The sequence below is a fragment of the Balaenoptera borealis genome, assembly GCF_965194805.1.
Source record: "Balaenoptera borealis genome assembly, chromosome: 1".
Classification (NCBI taxonomy): Eukaryota; Metazoa; Chordata; class Mammalia; order Artiodactyla; family Balaenopteridae; genus Balaenoptera; species Balaenoptera borealis.
In genome coordinates this window covers 49949189-49966859 of record NC_138860.1, presented here as the reverse complement: position 1 = coordinate 49966859, position 17671 = coordinate 49949189, and the positions used below count along the sequence as shown (strand labels likewise).

Sequence of the window (17671 nt, the reverse complement as noted above, 5' to 3'; positions counted from 1 at the left end):
ACAACTAAGCACATGAAAAGATGCCTAATATCATTAGTCATCAGAAAAACGCAAAGTAAATCCACAATGAGATACCACTACAAACTTAGAATGGCTTCACACAACGACAATGCCAAGTGCTGACCAGGTGGTGGAGTAACTGGAACTCTCATTCATTACCGGTGGAAATGCAAAACTGTACAGCTACTTTGGAAAACAGTGTGGCTGTTTCTTAAAATTAAACATACAGGGACTTCCCTGGTGGCGCAGTGGTTAAGAATCCTCCTGCCAGTGCAGGGGACACAGGTTTGAGCCCTGGTCCGGGAAGACCCCACATGCCACGGAGCAACTAAGCCTGTGCGCCACAACTACTGAGCCTGCGCTCTAGAGCCCGTGAGCCACAACTACGGAAGCCCGCGCACCTAGAGCCTGTGCTCCACAACAAGAGAAGCCACCGCAATGAGAAGCCCATGCACCGCAACAAAGAGTAGCCCCCGCCCGCAGCAACTAGAGAAGGCCCGCGCGCAGCAACGAAGACCCAACGCAGCCAAAAATAAAATAAATAAATTTATAAAAAACAAAAACAAAAAAAACATACAAAACACACACTTACCATTATGACCCAACAAGCCCACTTCAAGGTGATACAAAAACACACAGGTTCATACAACAACCTGCAAATTCTTATAGTAGCTTTAGTCGTAACAGCCAAAAATTGAAAACAACCCGAATGTCCTTCAACTAAGGAATGGACAAACTGTGGTACATCTGAACAATGGAATACTACTCAGCAATAAAAAGAAACAAACCACAAATACATGCAACAATATGGACAAATCTCAAATGCATTATGCAAAATGTGAGAAGTTAAGACTCAGAAGGCCACACATTGTATGATTCCATTTCTGTAACATTCTGGAGAAGGCACAACTATAGGGACAGAAAACAGATCAGTAGTTGCCAGGTGCTGGGCATGGGGGAAGGGGGACACAGAAACTTTTAGGGGTGATGGATCTGTCCTGCAACTTATTTGTGGAGGTGGTCGTTACTGACTATATGCATTTGTCAAATTTCACGGAAGTATACACTAAAAAGGGTCAATTTTATTCTACGTAAATTATAACTTTTAGAAAAATGAGGAAAGGTGTTCTTGGGACTCAAGATTTGATTAATTTTTTTTTTTTTTTTTTTTTTTTTTACTGTTTCATGAAGAACATTCTTGAAGGAATGATATGATTCTCATTTTTCTTTTTCACTGTGAGGGAGGAATACAATGACTACCAGTACAGTTTGATGCCACTGCCTTGATTTAGGCTAAGGCACCAGCAGTTTGCACCATCAGTGTTATTGTCAACACGATGAAAAAAAGCAAATAACATCTGAGTAGCATCATGGAAAGCAGTTTAAGCTGAGGGGCTCTTCTATGAAAGGCTCTTGAGACCCCCTTGGGATCCAAGGGCCACACTTTCAGATTTGAGGGGGAGGAAGGGCAGGTGGGTAGATTCAATTCTAGCAGCACAGAGTGAAATCGAGTCCTTAAGCATGCAAGAACTTGTGCATGTCCTAAAGAAGAAATGAAAGAAATGGCAGGAGTTAGAAAAATGCTGCAAAGCAATCCCAGGATGACATTCAAAACCCAACAGGCCTGGCCAGTGACCTGGCTTATTCCACTCTCAATCTCTTATTTTTAAAAGAGGTTTCATTTTTAGTTTTCCTGTAGTAGCAGAGACATAAGAAAGTCAAAGTAGTCTTAGTTTACATTTCTAAGACACGTGTTAAGGGATCACAAAGGTGGAACTGTTAGCAATGGTTCAGATCTTGAAAAGCCAGAACATGCAGTGTGTCAAGGAATCCTATCTTAAAAGCAACTAACGGGGTCCCTCGAAGTTTAAAACATCTCCCAATTTTTCTTCTTCCAGTATCAATTCAGCGTAGTATTACTCTGAAAAAAAGAAGGCATGAATGGAGAGAAAACGTGTGTCACAAACAAAACCTATTTCTAAGCCAAATATTAATGGTAACCAGGATATCCCAAAGAACTTAGAATTTCTGAATAGTTTCAAGAAATACAAGACACATGTAATAATGCACAAGACCCTACCTAGTGAGAAAACCTGCTCAATTCAGAACTATTTGTAAATATCTGGGGCTAAATATTTAGAATCACCTGTCATTCCAAGTAAATGGATGAACAGGACAGAGGAGTACATAACCACGACAGCTGTTTGATATTTGTGAGGGTTTCAACGGAGAAGAGCTGGTCGGATTTTCTTCACCTACTTTCTCAGGAAAGGTAAGGGAGTTGCTTCTGCATGAATTGGCTAGTGAGGCACTTCCCACACAGGCATGTCCAGCATCGTCTGCTCACCACACAGTGAGCCCCCGTGAGCACGCTGCACCCCGTGGGCAGCGCTGCAGCTGCCGACTCCTTAGTCAACAGCGATCCACTTTCATCTGTGCTCTCCAGAAAGGTCAAAATCACGAGACATTGCCTCTGTTTCCTGTAGAGTTAGGTGCAGCTCTTCTCAGGTTTTTCTTCCAAGTGCGTAATGGGAGTGATTAAAGTCTGACACCCACAGCTTTCTATGAGGGGCCATGAATACCTTGAATTTTTGGAGCCCTTCAGTTTAGCAATCTTCTTGGTAAATAATAAATCTGCTCACTGACAGCTTTGGGTATCCTGTCTGACACCATTTCACCAAAAACTTGCTAATTGCTTTCCTAGGAATTACAGGTTTAGCTCCTGACCCAGAGAAATCTTTCAGTCCATTGAAGGAGAGAGATGGGCTATCTCCTACAACAGTCAAGCAGATGTTCTGCTCCTATATCTGTTGCAGATGCGTCCAAAGTCAGTTTTGTCTTACACGTTTCGTGAGTCACAAGAGTCACAGCGTTGGAAACACTACAGATGAGCCTCTTTCCCTTGCTGTGCACCAAACGGCCCATGAAAACGACGGGACCCATCATACCCTCATGGATATGAACTCCTCATGGCCACCAGAATGGAGGTCCTTCACTGCAAGCCATGCCGGTGCCCACGGGGCCACCTGGAACACAGAGCTGCTTCCCCAGTAAGCAACTGTCAGAAACGAAAACACAGCCCACATCTTTGAAGAATGTATCTTTCAGGCAAAAATAAAGCCTTCATCTAAGCTTTCAAAACCAGATTCTTCCATTCCTTATAAATAAAGAGTTGACACTGGCAGGACTAACCAATCCAGTTTTGTTTTTTTTCTTTTTTTGCCACGCCATGTGTGGCATGTGGGATCTTAGTTCCCCGACCAGGAATCGAACCCGCATCCCCTGCATTGGAAACACGGAATCTTAACCACTGGACCACCGGAGAAGTCCCCCAGTTTGTTTTTGAAGCCAGCCCAGCACTAACCCCTGGTCACTGCTAGTTGAGCCCCTCCTATATAACATTCCAGTCTGTTCCACCAGGGTAAAAGGCTCACCATCCCAACCAACCCTTAGGGCTTCAGGCAATACATCCAGATGTCCATAAAATAATTTCTTATCTGGATCTCACTAAATTTGTTGGTAAGATGGGAGGAAGAAGTATTTTAGCCATTAGGGAGCTTTTGTTTCCCGGAATCTGTCATTCAGTTGGGCCAACGAATTGCAGGAAAACCAGAGCTGCAGCCTCCATCAGCCTTTTGATTTCTCCTTCCTTCTTTGACCATGCTGATAAGGCTCTGAACTGGCATCCGTTCCAGTTACTGTGGTTGTATAACAGTTACCCCAAAACTTAATGGCATCAAACGACCATTTCTTATGGGGAGTCTGTGGGACAGGAATTCGTGCCGAACGCAGAAGAGATGGCTTGTCCCTGCTCCACCATGTCTGGGGCCTCAGCTGAAAGACTGCCGGGCTGGGGCTGCAGAAGCAGGTGCTCCTTGGTAGTACCTCTGTGTCTGCGTAGTCTCTCCACATGAGTGCTCCAGCAGTGTGGCTTCAGTAGAGCTGGACTTGTGTCCCAAGTCAGAAAGATGCAGGTGGAAGCTGAATTGGTTGGTTGTCCTTTGTGACGAAGGCTTCAGGAGTCAAGCAGTGTCATTTCTGCCTCATTCTGTCAGTCGAGGCAGTTACAAAGGTCTGCCTGGGTTCAAAGAAAAGGAATGAGGACCCCAGCTTGATAGAAGAATGCCAGCTTCACAAGTTAAGAAAAGCAAATGGGACAGGATATATATTGGGGCGGCCACCTTTGGAAAAACACAATAAGCCACAACACCTGTATCTGGGGCAGCACCCATCCTGCATGTCTCTTTACAGTGGGGTCCCTGTTTCATCAACACCCTGAGAGGCTAGTGAAGGCAGATGGTTTCCACTCTACTAATGAAACCTGAAAAACCTAGGCTGGGCAAGCCTCTGCAACTCTATCACCCTTCTACCCCATATCCCACCAACCTGTTCTACCACCAACCCCTTGGGCTAGGTGAGAAGCTCTTTTTACTGCTTGACTTCCACACTCACGTCGTTTGTGTTTAAGGGGAAAAATACACATACCCTGCACTTGACCTTACTGCCATTTCCAAATTCAACTTCACTGTGATAATATCTTTCGCAATAATTCTCCTGGAGGGAAAAAAAAGAGTCTTTACTTAGTTTCCTATAGTTATATACAATTTTGACCTCAACCTGCTGCTGCTTCCACAATGCCCCGGGGATAGCACTACTGCCACCAATGACACTGCAGGTCAAAGTCATGGGTGACTTGAATTCGTCCTCATTTCCAGCGTACTTGACACTACAAGCCTATTTTCTTGAAACTCTCACTTCCTTGTTTTTGTGACATTGTGCTCTTCTGGTTTCTACTAATTTTCTCTTTCCTCTTCCTCCACCTGGTCCCAGTATTTCTCAGCACTACTTTTATAGCTTCTAGGTGCTCATCAACACTAGCAGGTTCAAAAGATTCCTTGAAGCTGATGACTCCCCACTGCATTTCCAACCCTCACCTCTCACCCAGGACTAATTCCTATATTTTTAGCTGCCTACAGGATCATTCCATTTGCCTAAAACCAAACCAATCATATCCTCCCTACAAAACAGTAAATATTCATACAACAAAATGAAACAGAAAAAAAAAAAAGCTTCCTTCTCTAACTTCCTCATTTTAGTCAACAGTGACACTATTTTCCAAGATTTGAAACTTGTCTAGACAAACATCATCTTTGACTCTTCCTCTTACTTCTCACCTTGCACAACCTCTACTTAAGCTGCATCACTGGATTTTAGATCTAGAAGGAACTTTCACGATAACTAGTCTGCACTCATTAAACAAGTAAGAGAAGGGGGGCTCAGACTTCTTGTCTTCTAGCCTCTAGTTCTGCTGACCCAGAGCATGAGGGGCCTTCCAGTACCAAGACCTATTCAATCCCATCTTTGCAAAGGCTCCAGACAAATCTATTTTCTTTGTGGAATCAGAAGACCCGGGTTTGAGCCCTCAGAAGTTGTTTGACCACAGGCAAGTGCATAGTAACTGCTAGTTAAAACCACCTCCTGATTAATAATTTACAATAGGAAACATTAACTTTAAACTCCTCAGCTGGGTATTCCACGCCTCCTCCACCCCCCATAACTGGCTGACTTTAATCTCCAACCTGATTTCTCACTGAAACAAAATCTGTTTCACTTGGCAGGTCTTCTTCCCATCCTCCCTTTCCTCATTCCTGGCTCTAGACTTTCACTCACTGCTTCCCCAGCTGGAAGAGTCCTTACACCTCTGCAAATGAAAAGCAGACATTTCCTTCAAGGCCCAGATCGAGGCCCTACTTGCTTCACTAAAGTGTCACTGACCAACATTCCCCCTGGGGGTCTTTCCAAGTTTTTTCAGTCTCCACAATATCTCAGCTCTATTCCAAACTCTTAGACGCAAAGCATATTGTCTTTCACCTACACTGTTTCACATACCTGCATAGTGTTCTCCAAACCATACTATAATTTCAGGAGCCAAACAGAGTATTAGGCATTCAATAAATGCCTAATTCAATATAACAAATGCCTGCAAAGTGGTTTTTATAGTGAAACAGCTGATTGGGGAATTCCCTGGTGGTACAGTGGTCAGGACTTCCTGCTCTCACTGCTGACAACCCGGGGTTCGATTCCTGGTCAGGGAACTAAAATCCCACGAGCCACACAGCACAGCCAAAAAAAAAAAAAAAGAAAGAAAGAAACGTCTGGTTGATTTTTAAAAAGTAGAAAATGAGACCTGACTTACATTCAATTCTACTGGATAAAATTACTCTGTAAATAAGGATAATTTTTTCACAGTGACTACCAATAAACAGTTTTTTCAACAGTGTGACTAAAATGCACAATGCTTGCCTTCAAGGAGCTCATAATCTAGTGTTTAAAAGGCTGTACACACAGACCAGAGATGGTTAGAGAATAATACAATGTAACATACACTATCTTGCTCAACTGCTTACTTAATGCCTTTATTTCAACACAGATCCACAGCCAAGAACCTGGAAATAAAACTGTCCTTGTTCGGGCACACAACGCCTCCAAATCAGCAAAATATTAAAGAACCACAACATTCGTGCCTTTTACCTATAGGAGAGGCTCACTTGGTACCAAAATACTCTCATAGTCCACCGCTCAATTTCTTAGTGGCTTATTCTGATTAGAAGTTGCAAACAAGAGAGGGAAAAAAACTACAGAACCCAAAACTCAAAATGGGCTCACTCATCAAACAAATACTATGTAACACCTTACTGAACATAATGATGAAAACAACATGATTCAAATATGGTATGTTTCACCTAGGAAATTAGTCAAGATTTCTTAAAAGGAGACTCTCAGTACAGGCAAGGGGTCAAGGGAAATGGGCCCATCAAACTTTTGGGGGTGGGGTAGTGAGTCGAGTGGAGTTAGGGGTGTATCCTAGAGGGCAATTTGGCAACATGCATCAGAAGCTTTGAAAATGTGCACCCCCTCTGAATTAGCAAATCTTCTACAGGACTACAGGCTATGGAAATAATCAGGAGCAGCAATGAAGACCTGTGACAAGCAGGCCGGCAACTATATTAACTGTAACAGTGAAAAATTTAGGTACATCATAAACCTTGTCCTAGGGCTTCCCTGGTGGTGCAGTGGTTGAGATCTGCCTACCAATGCAGGGGACATGGGTTCGAGCCCTGGTCTCGGAAGATCCCACATGCCACGGAGCAACTGGGCCCGTGAGCCACAACTACTGAGCCTGCGCGTCTGGAGCCTGTGCTCCGCAACAAGAGAGGCCGCGATAGTGAGAGGCCCGCGCACCGCCATGAAGAGTGGCCCCGGCTTGCCGCAACTAGAGAAAGCCCTCGCACAGAAACGAAGACCCAACACAGCCATAAATAAATTAAAAAAATAAAAAATAAACCTTGTACTGAGTAATAAGTTATATCACATTTATATAACAAAATACAGTACAGTCATTATAAAGCCTCCCCACCAAAGGCATTTTAAGGATATAAAAAAATACAGATGAAAAGATTATAAGACGAATCCCAATTTCTTAATGATTAATAACAACAATAATACCCATTTATATAAATCCTGGCCTTTCCAATTACAGGCTTATGAAGTTGGAAGTTTTGTTTTTTTTTTTTTTTTTACTAAGTTTCATTTTCTTCATTTGTAAGATGATAATAATAATAGTACTAGTACCTACTTCATAAGAATTAAAAAGACAATCCCTGTCATGTTCCCAGGACAGTGACTGATATTTATTATATATCAAAAAAAAAAGAGATCAAAAACTGATGGATAGTATTACATAAAACTGTTAATGGAAACAGATTAAAAAAACACCAAAATTTTAACTAATTATTTCTGGATGGTGGTATTTCAATGAGTTTTTAATCCTTTTTTATATTTTTATTTCCTAAGTTTTCTAAAATGAGCATATATCACTTTAAATGTTACTCCAAAAAAAAAGCGCGGGAACACGCACACACACAAAACCAGTAAGACATGGTCTTTCCTCTCAGAAAGGGCAGCCTGTTTGGATGGAGACATATAGACAGTTAAAAGAGAATGTTTACTGAGCACTAGATATATGCTCCAAACTGTGCTGAGGCAACTTACACGCATTAACTCATTTAATCCTCATAACCGATAAAGCAGGCGTTGTTAGGCCAATTTTGTACATAAAGAAACAGGTTCAGAGAGGATAACTAATGTGCCAAAAGTTACACCAAGTAATTGACAGAAGTGAGATCCCAACCTTGGGTCAGCTTGATTAACAAAGCTCAGTTCTTTCACCAAACCTCACTGCCTCCGGAAGTCACATAAAAAGAAAAATTACACCCAGAACACGCATTTCCTTTCCCTTTACACCCAGCTTTGTTCTTCTTACAGAATTTATCACCACCTGACATACCATATATTCGTTCATTTGTTTACTGTCTGTCTCAAATATAAGCTTCATAAGGACAGGGATGTCATTTGTTCACTGCTGTACCCTTAGCCCCTGGCACACAGAAAACAGACACTCGGTATTTCAGAATGAAGGATTCCGAATAGAGCTGTGACCTGATCGTGTCTCCGAGGTCACGTCTGGCAGCGGTGCAAATGAAGCTTGCTGAAGAAGCTGCTTACAAGAATTCAGGTGGGAGAGGACAAGGACATGAACTAGGGTGGAGGAACCAAAACCAGAGAGGAAGAGAAGATTCCAGAGATATCCAGGAGATGCACTGATAGGCCCCGGTGACCAGGTGGACATGGGACTGAAGGACTGTGCAGAGTCAGGAATAAAGAGGGCTAAGAAGAGGAAGGCATTTTTAAGGAGGGGGAAGGAAAAGAAAAAAAGGGGAAGATATCTACCCCATAGCATGGGGGATGTCGAACAATTAGTAGAAAACACAGAAAAACAAACGGGAGAGAGTTGGGTCAGAGTGACTGGGGTGCAGGATGTGCACAGATACCCAGGGACCACTTGACACAATGGGAATAATCAAACTCACCCAGTGAGAACACACAGGAAAGGGTCAACTAGACAAACTACAACTTAGGGGCAGGCCTGAGTTGATTCAGTAGAGCTAGGGGTTCTGGTAGTGAAAATACCACTGTGAATGTCTGTGCCAGGTAGGGCCACATCTGCCCAATTGTGGTAGTTTTCTCCCGTGTTCTGGGATTCTGCTCTGAACAAGAAGACATCGAGAGTGTCAAAACCTCACAAAACGATCTTTGAACACTCAGGCACTAATCATTGCATATTTAAATTAAAACAGCTTTCGAACTGGTCTCCTTTTTATTTTTATTTTTTATTTATTTAATTTATTTTTGGCTGCGTTGGGTCTTCATTGCAGTGGCTTCTCTTGCTGCGAAGCCCAGGCTCTAAGCCCATGGGCTTCAGTGGTTGTGGCTCGCACGCTCTAGAACCCAGGCTCAGCAGTTGTGGCGAATGGGCTTAGCTGCTCTGAGGCATGTGGGATCTTCCCAGACCAGGGCTTGAACCTGTGTCCCCTACATTGGCAGGCTGGTTCTTAACCACTGCGCCACCAGGGAAGCCCTGGTCTCCTTTTTAATCTTTCTACACACTGATGCAACCAACACTACTACCAAATCAATATTCCCGAAACCCTCATTTCATGTCATTTCCCTGCTTAAAAAATCTCCAATGGCCTCTTAGAGAGAGACTCTTCTCGACCCTCTTCTACCTGTACCTGTGGATGTACCTGTAGAAGTGTTAACAGTATGAGTAGAACTAGGCAGCTGAATTTTGAATCCTGGGTCCACTACCTATTAGCTGTGTGACCCTGGGGAAGTAACTCAACCCCTCTGTGCTCCCTCAGCTCCTCATGTATAAAATGGGGCTAATACCCACACCACAGAACTGTTCTTATAAAGTGAAAATTCTTATAAAGTGCTTGCTTAGCATGCGACGCCTGACATAGAAGCTGCATCCCTTAAATGTTAGCTACTATTATTATTACTTCTCCAGATAAACTTCCTACTGCACCTGGGATGCTCTCCTTGATGATTTCTAAACACACAATGCCTGCCTTTGCTGGGAGTGTTCCCACCCACGAACCACCACTCCTTAACCACAACCACCAAAGAGAATTTATTCAACATTTATGCTATATATTCAAGGTGCTGGGCTGGAAATACAGGAAAAACAAACAGTTCCAACCTTCAGAGCTCACAGTCAAATAATGAAAGACAGCCAGAGGAAGAGTGCAATAATGTGTTACAGGTGCCAGGGGAAGCACTTCCTGTAGGCAGTGGAGATGCTGACACTGAATCCTGAAAGCTGAGTGGGTGCATCAGGCAGAGTGGATGCATGTGGGGTAAGAGCATCCAGTCCTGCGGTCACTGTCACTGTACTGAGTCTGGTGAAGCTGGAGCTCTGTGCTAAGGGCAGGCAGAGTGAGCGGAGGGTTGAGGAAGGCCACGTCACGGAGGTCAGGAAGTGTTGAGCTTTTATTCTGTAGGCAACAGGCAGCCACTCAGTGATGTTAAGTAGGGAACTCCTGCTTGGGTTCTAGAAAAGCTACACCTGTGCTGCCCAATATGGATGCCACATGTGACTGAACCGTGCTAGTGTGACTGTGGGACTAAATTTTAATTTTAAATTTAAAAACTGATACACAATTCAGTTACCGAAAATTTTTAAAGTATATTTGGAACAATTTGGGTATGTGAATCTATTGAATACTTTTTCAACTGTAAGTTTAATGAACTCTAAATACAGATCAAGTGTTCCTGATGAAAATTTAGCATCCAAATTGAGATGTGCTGTAAGTAAAAAATACACACCAGATTTTGAAGACAGTACAAAAAGGGTCAAATCTTCTTTAATAATCTTTAATCACACGTTGAAACATTTTCACTATACTAGGTTAACAATGACATTAAAATTAACTTCACCTGTTTTTTACTTTTTACTGTGTCCACTAGGAAATGTAAAATGGAATGTGTGGCTCACCCTGCATTCTGGAGAGCACTCATCCAACAGAACCAAGGCAGATGCAAGAGGAAAGAGACTGGAAGCAGGAAGACCAATAAGAGACTCTTCTTGATGAGTCCAGAAGAGACACAGGCCTGAATTATCTAAATGCTCCCCATCTTCGAAACTTAATTCAAGACCTACTACTACCTCCAAAGCTGTTCCAGTCATAACTGTTCCTAATGAGATGCCTTTCTCTGAACTACTGGGGGAGTTAATCATCTGTAGGATTCACTTCGGCACTTAATCATATCCACCTGTCATTTCTACTTAATTCCGGAGTGAGCTGTTTCTCAGATTAGACTATCAGCTCCTAGGCTAAGGGCCACAATTTAGGCGTCTTTAATTTTTCCACATTGTGCAGTGCACTTTCAAAACTTTTAATAAACAGAACTACACGAATGGCTCCCCATATATTCCGTCGCATAATCTGGAGACACTCGTATAGCTAATTTTACTTTTCCTTAGCAGAAGGTTTTGACATCTTACCGACATGAGCTAAAACCATGTAAAAGTCAACCAACACTCCAGGCCAATGTTCCAATAAAGCAGTGATATCTAATCAGTGAGCAAGCCTTGGCAAACTGTATTGGATACTAGCAGGAAAAAAAAGTCAAGATGGCAGAGCAATTTAGCATTTTCACAAATTCCATTAAAAATCAAACCCAAAATTCTGATTATCTGTGGCCTCCACTGCCAGAGATAACCTTTGCAACCTAAGCATTAAGGACATTCATTCAAGAGAAAAAACACACAGCTTTCACATTTAAAAATCAACCCCTAAAAATCAATCCTTCTAATAAGCAACACATTTTCCAGGTAGAGAGCCACATATTACTAATAATCTAAACTCAGCATTTTCCCATCTAAATTAAAGTCAGGTGAAGGAAAATCTTTTTAGGGAAATGTTAAAAAATATATATATCTTACTGTATCATTGATAATAAAGTATTTCACCTAAAGTACCACTTAAATTTTCTGAGAGGAACCCTTAAAACACATACACACACTCAAGCAACTGGTCAGCTTTTACCCTTACAAAAATAGGAAGCTAGCAGCAACTAGTTGAAAGCAAAGGGACACTTTATGGTTATCAGCACTGATCTTTCCAGAACTTTGCAGTTCTCAGAATTTTAATGTTTGTTTGACATTTAAAACAAAAGCTGACAAGTTATAACAACAACAGAATCGATCTTTCCTGAATTTGTTTAATGGCTATAAAGCCTACATAACAGTGCAAATAAAGTTTCTATCTCCAAACGACTGAGCAATCAAAGATGGAGTCACGACAGCTCACAGGGAAAAATAAGTTAAGGCTGTTCTAGTCTGAAAGGCAGAAGAAGAAATGGGGGAAACCTGTCAAATAGCCTGGATGAAATCAGGGAGTTAAAAAGAAAGCACTCATTTCCTTTAGCACTGTGGGAAAATCCCGGTGCTAACAGAAAGCTAAGGAAAGTTTGGTTTGGCTGATTTCATTTTGTTTTCCTTCCAACATCATCACTGAGTTTGAACGGCTGTTTTCCTCCCCTCCCATTACTCAGTAAAAAACTCCCCCACTGAATTGAGTTGTCTTCCGGAGCCTCGCGCCCCCGCCTCCCAGCCTGCAAACGTGCTCAGACGCCTCTGGGTAGGTTGTGGTCTCACCAGTCTGCGGGCCAGCGCTCCGAACTCAATGGACAATGGGAGCTCACCCCCGTCCTCGCCAACTACAAAGCTCAGGAGGGCCATTTCCCTTTTCCTGCCCAGATGCTGTTTTTCCCCCTTCGAAGCAGGGCCCCGTGCTCCACTACAGCTGCAGTTTGGTCTGGGACGCCTGTCTCCCTTCCCACCTGCAGAGCTGCTGAACCCCTCCACCCCTCCAAATAAGTTGTAGGGCAGCGCACAGGCCAAAGGGGACCCCCTCCCCAGGGGCTTAATTGGGGGCACGGGTTTCAAAGTCCAGGTAGGACGGGGAGGGGATGTCTCTGGACGCTTGATCATGGCCCTCAAGGCTAAGCCGTCCCCACTGTCCCCCCGCCAGCCTCTGCTTGTCTCCCATCCCCCTACAGCGAGGAGAGCGGGGAGGTGCGGGCTGGCAGCACGGCCACCTCCTCCTCCAGTGGAGCCCTCGGCGACACTCACCCTTTCACCACAAAGAAGGGGTCCTCCATGGACATGGCGTCCCGGCCCCCGGCCGCCTCACGCCTGCTCCGCGCCCAGCGAACCTCCCTCTGCCCAACCCACCCGCCTCGCGCGGCCGCCGGCGCCTCGGCCTGGGGGACCCGGAGCCTCTGCGCGCGCAGGCTGGGGTGCACTGGCCCGCCGCGGGTCCAGCACTTCGTCGGCACGGCAGACCGAATCCCTGACTCTGGTGCCCGGCCCCGCGGCCGCCCCCTCCCCCGGCTCCTCCCAGCGCGTCCGGCCGCCTGGCTCCGCCCCCGGGTTGCTCAGCCTCCGCCAGTCACGAACGCCGTCCACCGCCCCACTTCCGCACCCATGCTCACGTGACCAGACCTGGACCCGCCCCTTGTCATTGGGGCCTGGGCACCTTGTCACAAGACCCTGGAGACGGGGCTCTGGGGGTGGTGGGGGAGGGCGGGTCTTCTCTCGCCTCGCCCCTCAGGATTCGGGGGGAGGAGCTGCTTGTTCCCTTGCGGGAAAGGCCGTCGGGTTTCCTAGATACGCGTAGTACCTGCTTTGCACGATCCTTTCACCTTTCCTTTACTTTTGATACTTGATTTTTGATCACATGTTGATTTAGAAATCCATCTCGTTCTCGACTTACAATAAAGCGTGCTCGTATACATTATATGACTATGATAATATTGAACAACTCCTTTATGTAGGTCTTAATATATCCAGCAATGCGCTGAAGGCTGTATGTGCATTATCTCAATATTTTGGGGGGGGGGCGGTATTACTATTCCCATTTAGTAGATGGGAGAATTTCAGAGAGGTTTCAAGATTTCCCGTGCTCACACAACCTGGACAGGGCAGAGCCAGAGAATCTGCGCACCGTCTTCCAGACTGGGGTGTGTTTTCTTTTGCTGTGCGTTCTTTTCATACAGCATACGGTGCTTCCCAAGAGAGAGAACTTTTGAGGGACAAAGAAAGGGCCAGGTATAGCAACTTCTTCCGGCCTAAATGGTTCAAAAGCGATTCCAGAAAGCATTTTGGCCAGAACAGTTATCAAACTCATATGCTAGATATGCTGTGGGGTTTGTGAACTTTAATTGCTGATTATCATTGAGCACTTCCTGTATGTCAAGCACTGTGCTAAGTGTTATCTCAGTTGCTCTCACAATAAGGTAATTACTGTTGTTATCCCCATTTTACCAGTGAGAAGTCTGAGGCTCTTGGAATGTTAAGTGACTTGCTTAAAGTCACCAGTCTTTTTGGAGATGGGAGAGTCCTCAAAGCCAGACAAACCCTGTTTGAACCTGAGTTCTATTATTCAGTTCCTCATATATAAAACACGGATAATAATATTTAGCTCATGGATTGTTGTGAAGGTTAAATAAAAATGCATGGAAACCCCAAAGCCCCAGCGGAGTGAGGCAGTGAAGTCAGGGAAACCAGTCCAGAAGCTGCTGTGGGTCATCTAGTCTGAACGCGTGAAGACCAGACTAGGATGACAGCAATTGTAAATAGAGAGGAAGGGGAGAATCTGATAGATGTTCCCAAGGAAAAACAAAACACCTAGACCTGACGAAAGATTGAATAGGGTTAAGGAGGAGAGAGGTGAAAGCCAAAGACTCCAGTCTTCTCTGAGACCCTGGAGGAGCAGTGGAGGTCAGGCATGGGGGAAAAAAGAAGCTGTTGGAAGAGAACTGTTTTGGTTCTGAACATATTGAGATGGGGAACTGAAAAGTGATCATCTTTCATTCATTCAATAAACACAGAAATCGAGAAGATGAGAATCGTGATTAAGAGCCATAGTTGCAGCCAGATTACCTGAGTTCACATCCTAATTCTGCTACTTCCTGACTGTTGTGTCTTGGGCAAGCTGCTTAGTCCCTCATTGTCCTCAACTATGAAATGGATACTATAATAACACCTTCCTCATAGAGAGTGTCATCAGGATTAAATGAATCAGTGTCTAAGAAGTGCTTAGAACAGTGCTGGCACGTGTTGTATTCTTACTATGTGCTAGGCACTGAGGACACAGAGATGTACAGGCTTGGTCCTTGACTTCAAGGAACTCTCAGACTGGTGGGAGAGCCAGGCCAGTTACACAATGAAAGAAGGGCATGGGTTATCATAGAAACAACCCAGCCTGGAGGCGGGTGGGGGGTGGGGAGCCACAGCAGGGGGCATTGCCGGAATGGAAGGAATGGGACTGTGGCCGCAGGAACTAAGGCTGGAAAGGGGCAGGGCCAGTTTATTGGGGGGCCCTTGATTGTGCTGTCAAGAACTGTGGACACTCTGCTATAGATCATGGCAGCTGAGGGAACTGACAGGATAATACTGGCATTTGACACAGGTGCAGCAATGGCTGAAAGGTCAGCTAGGAGGTCATCATCCAGAGTAGGGATGAGGGTGTCCTGAAATAAGCTTACTGGAGGACGGAAAGGAGGGATACATTTGAGAAATACTTTAGAGGCAAAATCTGGAGACATGGTGAATTATTATCCCAATCTTTTAAAAGCCCTGAGATACATGTTCTTGTTCTGGAACACTCCAGAAGACACTTGCTCTTGTTGGCATCCATTGACTTGGCTATGGCTGTCTGCATTTCCCAGCACCAGCCACAGGAAATATCCACATACTGGTCATGTTTTCTTTCTTCTCCTTAGTTGTTACCATCACTTCCACCCTTATCTACACACTGATTAGAATAAACCAATTTTAGTCAGTCTATATATCCAACACAAGGAAGTGACTAAAAATTTATGGAACATTCATCTGATGGTCACTAAAAATGTTTAAAAGTGTGTAATGACATGTATTGAAAGTAGCAAGACAATACTGTATATATGATATGATTTCAATTCTGTTCACTTTTATATATAGAAACAGTTTTATGCATAGAAATTCTTTATACGTAGGAAAACGAAAATGTACTTAAAGTTTGGCAATTTTCTACAATGGACTATTTACTTGGATAATCAGAAATATAAAAAGTAAAAAAGAAAAGAAAAATTGAAGAAAGATAAGTGAGAAAGCCAGGTGAATACATATGCAAAAGTACATCAAAGGTTAGCAATTTTAAATCCTTTTTAGAATAACTCAAGTTAGAAGTGTATGAATGAATGGATATTAGTGAGTACTTAAAAGTTAAAATACACTATTGGAATTCAGTGAACTTCTTGACATAACAGTGAATTTGAACCATCGTAGAAGGGCAGGTATGACCTTTACCCTCCTCTATGAATTTGTTAGTGCACAGGGGAGGAAAAATCACAATTTCTCTTGGTAAACTAGTGAATAACAATAATAGTAATAGCAATTGCTAACATTTACTTACTATGTAAATTTGTGCTAAGTAATATACACTGTGCTAAGTAACATACACTATGCTAAGTAATATACATGCATACTCTTCAAAAGTGGCTCCAAAATTTCTACATGGGGCAGGTTTTAGAATGTAACTTGTTTGGACAACAGGGCTAGGAGGCTTGAAATGAGGTTGCATGGCAGACCCACTGTATTTTCTTAAATCTGGGACTTAATTTGGGACCATGATTATATGTGCATGATAGTGGTGCCCTAAAGTCCCAAGAAGTGAAAAGTCACCTCTTGGTTCCACCACTGCTGATTTCATTGAATCCTCACAACAGCTCTGCTTATTACCCCAATTTTCCACAAAAGAAATCTGAGGCTTAGAGAGGTTAATAATTTGCCCAAGGTCTCACAGGTAGGAAGTGAGAGCCCCATTTGAAAATAAGTTTGTCTGACTCCTAAACCCATGTTCTTTGTTACAGTACTCTCCTGCTGATTTGTATAAGGGCTAACCTTGCCCCAAAATTGGTGAATGGATTTTACCTAAGCACAGAAAGTGGCTCAAATCAGATTTCACAGACATGCCTGTGCACACATGCACACACACACACACACACACATATTGAATTTTTTAAAACAGCCCGGAGGAAACTACTTACTGAACGTGATTAAAAAAAAAATTACAGTATATTGAAAACAATATATTTAACAAATAAGACCCTTTTGCTAACTTAATAATTTGTCTTTTGGTTTTTGAGGATGACTTGTCCCATTTGCAAGTGGGTCAGATTCTTCAGAAGGGCCTTAAGATATATATAATAAAGCAGGTATTAAAAAGCCAAAGACATAATTAGAGGGATCCGTAGTAAACAAGATAAACACAAGCCACTCTGAAAAATAAAACTTGACATTCAAGGATAGACAGTTGCTCAGAGGTAGAGCTAGCTCCCAAGGAGAGGGCACAGGATGCTCCCCACTTCAGTGCTTCCCAGCTTAGTCAGGCAGTCTTCACTTGTCCTTTAAGATCTTGACTGTTATTAAATCTATTTATTTAAAAACTTAAGGACTGGGCTTCCCTGGTGGCGCAGTGGTTGAGAATCTGCCTGCTAATGCAGGGGACACGGGTTCGAGCCCTGGTCTGGGAAGATCCCACATGCCACGGAGCAGCTGGGCCCGTGAGCCACAACTACTGAGCCTGCGCGTCTGGAGCCTGTGCCCCGCAGCGGGAGGGGCCGCGGTGGTGAGGGGCCCGCGCACCGCGATGAAGAGTGGCCCCCCGCTTGCCGCAACTGGAGAAAGCCCTCGCACGAACCGAAGACCCAACACAGCCAA

General features: G+C 43.8%; 1 protein-coding gene across 10 annotated transcripts in view; it reads right to left on the bottom strand.

Annotated features, from left to right (window-relative positions):
• STX6 (syntaxin 6) overlaps positions 1 to 13297 on the bottom strand; it is a 74915-nt gene extending 61618 nt beyond the window's left edge. For 3 of the 10 annotated variants that reach the window (XM_082396009.1, XM_082396011.1, XM_082396012.1), the window contains exons 1-2: positions 13040 to 13297; positions 4486 to 4554 (exon numbers count right to left, since the gene is read on the bottom strand). In XM_082396009.1, the coding sequence (XP_082252135.1) occupies positions 4486 to 4554; positions 13040 to 13074 (104 nt within the window). In that variant the 5' untranslated portion in view covers positions 13075 to 13297. The remainder of the gene's footprint in view (positions 1 to 4485; positions 4555 to 13039) is intronic. The other 7 variants (XM_082396018.1, XM_082396016.1, XM_082396017.1 and 4 more) reach the window with 4 other exon arrangements.
• Positions 13298 to 17671: the final 4374 nt, after the last annotated feature.